The following is an 8,377-nucleotide window of genomic DNA, read 5'->3' as shown; positions in this document are numbered from 1 at the left end:
CTTTTGCGGCCTGATATCATGACCCGTTTCCATGTTGACCTGCGAGTCTGACTGATGCGAAGAACAAGGATCGGATCCTACAAATGTTGGGTCCGATATGGTACTCGGCACTAGAACTGAACTGGCTACCTGTTCTGCAGCACAAACAATCGATTTGGTGATTGGTGTGGCAGCTGTTTGCAACAGCTGTGTCATCTGCGCGGTAAACACTTGTGAAATACATTCGGTAACACTTGTGACAATATGTTGCATAGCCTTTGTCATTGCTTTTTCTACTGCTGATTCAATAAGTTTAGGCAAGTTATCCTCATGGAAAGTAGAATGCTTTGCAGTGACGCCAGCGTATCCTTCTGTTTCGCAATGTGCAAGATCTTCGTCTTTCTCTACGTGCCGCGTGTTGGATGTGGAAATATGAAGGTCGAAAACAGGCAAGTATCGCATCTATAGCAGTAGCAACGCCACGAACAATGGCTTGCGCCTTTCGAAGTGGCCCGCCACGCGCAAACACTTCCCTTTTTCTAACCTCCGCCTCGCTTGAAATATTCTTTGTCCTTAAAAAAGACTGATGCGGCTCGCTATAGGGAGTATGCACTGAAACTCGGCCGCAATGTGGCGCTGCGGTTCCCCGAGCCCGGCGCCATGCTTGTGGTTGTGCCGCAGCAGCCGACGCATGCTTGCAGCTGTGTTCCGTAAGTGTTGTGTGTTGTTCCCTAGCCTTTAGGTTTCTCGTGTGTTTCATGTGACGTTGGTTGTTTGCAATACTGCTGCGTTGGAAGCTTCCTCTACGGATACACGCTGTAAAGACTTGGAAAAGTGCCCCCACCGGAGCACGTTGTTGCGCGCCGAGCCGCAATGGTGAACTACGCCGTCTACGGTTGTTCCAACCGGTCAAAAAACAAACCCAACGATGAGAACTTTCAACCGCTGGGCTTCTATGTCGTGCCCAAAGTCAAAGAAGGACAGTGTCTTAGGACAGCTGAGCTGTCTTCAAGGCGCAGAGCTCTGTGGCTGAGCAGAATTCGTCGCAAAGACCTGGACGAATTGGCGACGCATTACCGAGTTTGCGGGGCGCATTTCATCACACGTAAGCACGGCAGCGGCATTAAAGCTTAGTTTTTTAGCGCAATTCTTTGCATGCAGCTCTGTAACGTACCAGTGGGCTATATTTTTCAGGACGACCAGCTTATTTGATCGATGAGGCTAATCCCGACTGGGCGCCGAGCCTCAATCTCGGCTACAAGTCCACGACGCACGCTGGAAGAAGCGCAAGCGCCAGGTGCAAATTAATTTTGTACGCAATCAAACAAGTGATTATGAACTAATCGAACTAATTTTTTTACAGGTATATGCGACTCAAGCAACGAAGGCGCGCGAGTTCTGCAGCCAACGCCTTTGAATTAAGGCAGCGACCGGAGAGCGCGAGCACGAACGCGGCGCCCATCGCTGCAGGAACGGCGGCTGAGGAGATTTCTTTCTGTACGAAGGCGTCACTTCACACTTACATTCTTCTACTTTAATTTGCATATTGCACCGGACCAACCTTAAGCTGTCCATTATTGAACCTTGTGTACTGCGTCTGTGTAATTTAATATACGCGAGCCAGCACGCATTTACTGCAGTGCACAACATTAAAAAAAAAAGGGGGGGGGGGGCGAGGGTGCCGGGGGCAACGTCCAGTTTATGCTCTTGCTTTCACATAAATTACAGTGTTCATTTCTTGTGCAGGTGACGAAGAATCCCCCTCATCAGAACAAACTGCAATGCAACACCTTGTAGGCCATGCATGTAAGCTAAGTAAACATTTATGCATTCGTACTTAAGCGAGTATGGAGCTCTGGAGCATGGCAATCGCTCCTTTAGGCTTCTGTCTTATGTGCGCAAGGACGTTTGTCTTTGAATTCTCACAGCTGATCGAATACTGCGTTTGAAGCTGTTAACAGTAACGGTGCATGCAGATGCAACACAAAATAATTTGCAAATGGAGAAACCATTTAGTCAGGCCGTTCAGACTTGCGCACGCAAGCAAAGTGTTTTGTTGCGAAGGTTCCTGAAGACTGCTTTTTTTTCAGCTAGTTTGTATCCTTTCTGTGTGCTTTCATTTTGCAGCTCCCGAGGAGCCTTCATGCTTGGAATATCCAGTTCTACAAGAAAATGCAGCCACAGCTCAGTGCCACCTGCAAGCGGATCTGCAGAATAACCAAGCTTCTGCATGCAAGTATCGCACAGTTTTGTTTCTAGGGCTTGCAAATGTCATGCATGTCCATGCATGTCCGTGCATGTCCTTCTGATTTTGGCCGAAGCGGTGTGAGCAGACGTAAAGTCTTTAATGTACTTGATTAAAACACAATCCTTTAAGCTGGAAATGTTTCAAATATTTAACAAAAATTATATTGGTGTGGAAAAAACACAGGGAATGCGGGAGATGGAAATTCAACACGATGAACAAAACAGGATGAAAGCAGGAGCCATTTCGACAAGTGGACTTGTCTTCTTCAAGGCAACATGTCACTTTTAGAAAGGCAAGTCCACATGTCGACACATTCGCTCCGGCTTTCATCTTGTACTCGTTTTGCTTATTGTTGGTGTAGGTGCGATATGTGCAGTACAATCTGACCATTATGGGTGTGAAAATTAGGGATGCGGTTTCTTTTGCACTGAAAGCTAATCGTATAACAAACAATTCAGTCTGACAGCCAGATTCAAGGTCATTATTTATTACAATAATAAAAATCCTCATGTAAAGGTGCTGAAACAAATTACATCATTATACATTGTGTTGACACCAGTGCTTTCCCTTCATATGGTCATCACACATTCAATTTATCATGCAGGCATGATAGACAAAGAGGTGACAGCTGACCTGCTGTCAGCCCACATCTCTTCACTGGAGGAAGAAAACCACCGCCTTCAGCATGACCTGGATATTGCACGCAGTCGCCTGGCAAAGGCAGCCCCTGGAGACAGGGATGTGCTCCGCAGCAACCCAGACATGGTTGTTTTTTACACAGGGCTGCCAAATTATGCAGTTTTGGAGGCTGTTTACATCTTAGTTGAGCCTCATGTAAGGCATACATTACGAAACCGCCTGAGCAAATTTCAGGAAATGGTCGTTTTCCTAATGAGGTTGCGGCTTAACGTCCCGTTACAAGATCTTGCATACAGGTATTTTATTCTGGGCAACAGCCATACCTATATTCATTTGTAACATTAAGGTTCCTGCACTACGCAGAACTGCAGTTGAGCATGCAATAGCCATTTTGTGCTGGTGAACTTTATTGCATTAGCTCCAATAACACTTACTAAAGCACATAACAACTCAGCAGTTTTGCTTACAGGTTTGGCATTCACCAGTCAACCGTAACGAGGACAGTAGAAAGGTGGCTTGATGCTGCTTACATTAGGCTCAGCAGTCTGATCAAATGGCCAGAACGTGAAGATCTTCAAAGAACGATGCCAATGGCATTCCAAGAAACATTTGGCAAGAAAGTAGCTGTGATTCTGGATTGTTTTGAAGTCTTTGTGGACAGACCTTCAGCCATGGAACCTAGATCATTAACATGGTCTACGTACAAGCATGCAAACACCGTGAAGTACTTAATTGGCATCGCTCCACAAGGTGTAATTACGTACATATCAAGAGGGTGGGGTGGACGTACCAGTGACAAAATGCTGACAGAATCGTGTGGTATTCTTAGCAACCTGCTACCTGGCGACTCTGTGCTGGCTGACAGGGGTTTCTTGATCTCTGATGCCGTGGGCATGTGTGGAGCAAAGCTGGAAATCCCAGCCTTCACTAAAGGGAAGCCGCAGCTTACTGCATACTCTGTTGAGGCAACACGTAGGCTAGCAAATGTTAGGATTCATGTTGAAAGAGTTATTGGGTTAGTCAGGAACAAGTACTCCATTCTCAAAAGCACTCTTCCCACTGAATTTTTGGAGCCAAAGGTGCTTAACGGCATAAAAGTCAGCGCACTTGACAAGGTTGTGTTTGTGTGTGCCGCACTTACCAACCTGTGCGACTCTGTTGTACCATTTGACTGACATGTGTCCTTAGTGCAAAGCATCTAGTAAATGTACAGTACCTTTTTTACGACTTCTTGCAGTCATTACAAAACCATTTCCGCGATTTAGGTGCCCTCTTCAAATTAACACACTGGAAGTGAAACCATTGTCCACTGCAATGCTTCCCATCACACCTAATCATGTCTCCATATTCTGGCTGCTGACAGTGGCAATATTTATCATCCTGACTGCCTGCACTTTGCTCCACTACTACTTCTTCAGCAGCAGTGGTCCAATAACGGAAACAAAGTTCAGGCAGGAGAACTCGTTCAAAATACAATGCACACTTATCCACAATTTCGTTGCAGAACTCCTTATCAAACATTACTCTTTCAATAAAAATATCTTTCTGTGTCCATACTACAAAATCGCAGTAGTTTCTTTTGCAGACAAACATCTGCATCATTACTTGCTTGAAGTAATGATGGTTTCTCAATAACTTTGCATCATTGCCATCAACTACAAGATAAGATCGTTGCCGCTCTGGAATTTCGCAAATAAGTGCATCTTTTGCAGAGTATGGACATTTTATCTCCAGAAGGCCGTCTCCACAACAATTGCAATGTACAAGGCCATCAGGAGTTGCAGCCAGAAATGGTCGCTCTATGCTTATGTGGAGGCCAGACATTTCGCACTTAAAGCCTAGATGGTGCTTCTGCATTGCTTCTATGTAAGCTGCCCTCCCAGCAGCTTCTTTCTTCTTTCCCCACTGAGTTGCTGCAGTCTGGAATTTGCAGTCCTCCGGGTAGCACAGTCTCTTCAGCAGGCTCTTTGAAGGCTTGGTCAATGAAGTTGCAAATACCGCTCCTGCATTTGAGGCTGTGATGCGTCCAGTCCGAAATAAATGCCACTTCTCGGATGCAGATTGGGCCTTTGTCTGCTTCTCGATCAGTACACACACCTGCAGGAAATTGCAATTCATGTGCAAACAAACACAAATATTTATCCTTTCGATTGTTTTTTTAGTTTTGCTGTAATGCTTTAAGGATGTTGTAGATTCATGACAATATTGCATACATTTGAAAAGTGCCCAGGCAACATGTGCAGGTTTAGCATAAATTATAATTGTGAACAGATGCTGACACATGGCTGCACGGCACATAACAACAACAACCTGCACAATTAGTTTTTTTTCTGCAAGTTATGGCTGTAAGCAAGCTACAAAGAGACGAAGAAACTTACATCAGGCTCAATTGAGAGGTCCTGCAAGACATTACGGCATTCTGCCTGTACATCCTCCAAGGAAATTGGGCACTGCTTCCTTTGCAGATTGCGGAGGAGGAGCTTAGGGTACTTCAAGCCCAAGGGAATGTAGGGGTCAGCAAATTTTTGGGCAAGCGAGAGAAGTACTGGCCTACCCTCAGATTTACTCAATGACGAGAAAAACTTTAACATCTCGTCCTCTCTCGGCTTGGGCATTTCAACACTTGGTGGGTCGCGGAGGGCAGCCTCAGTGTCGTCCAGGCGGCGTTTTTTCATTGCGGAAGACGCGAAGTCCATCTCTGCCACCGGTCGGCATTCCAGACTGACGAGATGAGGCGGTAGCCATGCATTTTGCCCATCTGTGCATGATTGACCATCCCGGCGTGTCACAACAGCCTCCAAATAAAAGAGCACTGCACCAACGTGTGAGCACGCCTCCCCGAGGCCGGCCATGCACGTACAGTGCGCGCACAAAACTTCCCCGTCAGCTTTAATCAACAGCCACGGCAGCAGAAGCTTATCTCTGAACGCCTGAGAGTGGCGGACCTGCGCAGGGAGAAAAGATACATCACAGTGTTTAGCTTACGCGATTAGACACTGTGAACACGAATTCAGGCGTATGAAGCACGAACAACATTTCAGCAACTTCACCGGCGATCTAGCGACAAGTGCGACGGACTGGGCGCCACATCCATTGCTTGCTCCATCGCTATATTTCTGGACGACTGAAAAAATGCCCCAAGCCGCTGACATGCGGTACATTATATAAGTACAGCCTACCTTTCCAACGACGACGACGTTGCCATCACGAACTTTCACTCTTGGTGGCTCCACGAGACCACTGGTGACGTAATTATGAGCCTCCAGGGATTTATAGCTCTTTAGCTGATCCTGCGTCACGAAGCTCGTCCCGTGGACTAGATAGTCTCTGATGTCCGCACGGTCGACACTTGGATAAAAAGCAACATCGTTCGTAAAGTGGTCGTCGGACAGCGCCAACGGGTCATCTCCGCCGCATTTCGCGATTTTGATGATGTATCTGCTGCGCTCGGGGTCAGGCAGCGACTTTGCGTAGTCGCTGAGTTGCATGCTACACTGCGGTCGCGCCGAATGAGACGTACACAGCAGCTTTTTGTCGCGCAACAACGTGCTCCGGTGTGGGCACTTTTCCAAGTCTTTACAGCGTGTATCCGTAGAGGAAGCTTCCAACGCAGCAGTATTGCAAACAACCAACGTTGCACACGTTGCACAACAACCAAACAACCAGCAAACAACCAGCGTTGCACACGAGAAACCTAAATGCTAGGGAACACCACACAACACTTACGGAACACAGCTGCAAGCATGCGTCGGCTGCTGCGGCACAACCACAAGCATGGCGCCGGGCTCGGGGAACCGCAGCGCCACATTGCGGTCGAGTTTCAGTGCATACTCCCTATAGGCAGGTCGGATGTTTGCACGCAGAGCGCAACTACTTCCACGGTTTCGTCGCTGAAATACTTCAGACCGATCAAAAATAATGTGATCAGCAGCAAGGACCATTTCGAATTCAACGAAACACCTCGAGTCGACACCACAAACGACGAACTTGGGCACAATACCAAATGAAAGAGCCACCACGACCTTGGATGCCGTAACCATTTTATTTATTTGGGCAGTTTTAGCAGCACAAATAACGGATTATGGAGTTGCCAATAGATACAGTGCCACGGCTTGTCACCGGTCGTCATCGGCTCGAAGTCATCGACGGGGTATAGAAGCCGGTTGGTCGTTCTGTACTCAAGCGAACACAGTGAAGGAGTCAGAATCGGGAGAAAGACAAAAAAGAAATATTTATAGACTGACAATGACAGACAATTCAAACGAAACACAAGAACACTAACACACATGCACCTAATGTACATCAATGATGAAGACAAAAGAAATACAACGAACAGTTAACAGTAAATATAGAAATTAACACTACACAAAACACACTTAACGATGGTCAACTAAACAGAGTTCAAAAGAAAACAAATGATGGCATACGCATGGCCGGGCAGCAGCAGCAAGTCCATAAGGCGTAGAGTCGACGGCAGAGCTTTCCCGAAGAATGCTGGCAAGCCGATCTCGTTGTGGTGGATGCGATTGCTGGGCTGGCTTTCCCGGGAGTCTAGGTCTGACGTCTTCCCTTTAGCAGGCTGAGCTAACTTGAAGGGAACTACCGTGAGCTTCATTCCAGACGTTGGTTTGTCGTCTCTTACGTCAACTAGTAACTCGCAGTTCAGGCGCGGCTATAGGCGGCGCAGGCCATACTGAACGGCACTAGCTCCTTGACGCTTCTCAGCACATTGTAGGCTCAGCTTCCAGACTGCTTAGCTCGGTCTAAAACTTGCGTTGCAATGACTTCTCCTTTCCCTAGTTCCCTGTGTTGGGGAACGGCACATATTGTTGCCGACCCAATGAAGTTCACCCAGTTGTATCCCAGTTCCTCGCAATGTCTTGGCCATACCCCTTTTAATTAGGGACGAGGTAACGGGTGATTCCCCCCTGCTGTTAGAGGTCGCGCATTTGTATTGCACCACACACGCTCACCCTTGAGTCCCTGGCGGGCCTCTATTGTTCGTTCACAAACACGGGGAGAAACGACGGCAGCCGGCCACACGGCGCTTTCGGCACACATTCACTGTCAGCACTTCGTGAACACAGGATTGCACAGGGAAACCACATATTTCGGAGTATTCGCATTCCTGCTTTCTTAGCAAGCTTCTCAATGCACGCGCGGGGCAGAGAATTCACAGGGATTCGTACAAAAACCGTCGGGGCGTCACGGTCGCGCCGACGACAAAAAGATAATAATCTCTAAACCTGCCTTCGACTTCTTTCGGCCGCTTGCCCGACTGGCCGGCAATAACCGTCTCGCTCGCCGGTTCCTATTGCTACGATCTTTTGGCGCCCGTTGATCGGTGCTTCACCGAATCGAATAATGCCGCACCGTGACATTATTATTATTATTTGTTTTGAACACATATACGGTAACAGGAAAGGGAAAGCGAGGAGCAGGCTGGCAACTGCCACCAGAAGGGGCACAACGCCTGCCTACTCTTCTGAATGGAGGCGACAGCAACACAGA

At 47.5% G+C, this 8,377-nt stretch overlaps 2 protein-coding genes across 2 annotated transcripts; one reads left to right on the top strand and one right to left on the bottom strand.

Moving 5' to 3' along the window:
- The first annotated feature begins 717 nt into the window (after positions 1-717).
- Positions 718-4,041, top strand: LOC135915410 (uncharacterized). Its single transcript, XM_065448462.2, has 7 exons — positions 718-1,084; positions 1,174-1,276; positions 1,343-1,476; positions 1,726-1,785; positions 2,107-2,211; positions 2,832-3,162; positions 3,336-4,041. The coding sequence occupies exons 1-7, from the start codon at positions 853-855 to the stop codon at positions 4,039-4,041; spliced, it is 1,671 nt and encodes a 556-aa protein (XP_065304534.2). The 5' UTR covers positions 718-852.
- Positions 4,042-4,087: 46 nt separating this feature from the next.
- LOC139055567 (uncharacterized) lies at positions 4,088-6,462 on the bottom strand. Its single transcript, XM_070533088.1, has 3 exons — positions 6,046-6,462; positions 5,245-5,811; positions 4,088-4,963 (listed from the first exon to the last, which is right to left on the bottom strand). Exons 1-3 carry the CDS (start codon positions 6,352-6,354, stop codon positions 4,088-4,090), a joined length of 1,752 nt encoding a protein of 583 aa, XP_070389189.1. The 5' UTR covers positions 6,355-6,462.
- Positions 6,463-8,377: the final 1,915 nt, after the last annotated feature.

Source organism: Dermacentor albipictus, chromosome 1 (assembly GCF_038994185.2).
Source record: "Dermacentor albipictus isolate Rhodes 1998 colony chromosome 1, USDA_Dalb.pri_finalv2, whole genome shotgun sequence".
In the NCBI taxonomy this organism is placed as follows: domain Eukaryota; kingdom Metazoa; phylum Arthropoda; class Arachnida; order Ixodida; family Ixodidae; genus Dermacentor; species Dermacentor albipictus.
The sequence above is the reverse complement of the archived record's forward strand: the minus strand, read 5'-3'. Positions and strand labels throughout refer to the sequence as shown.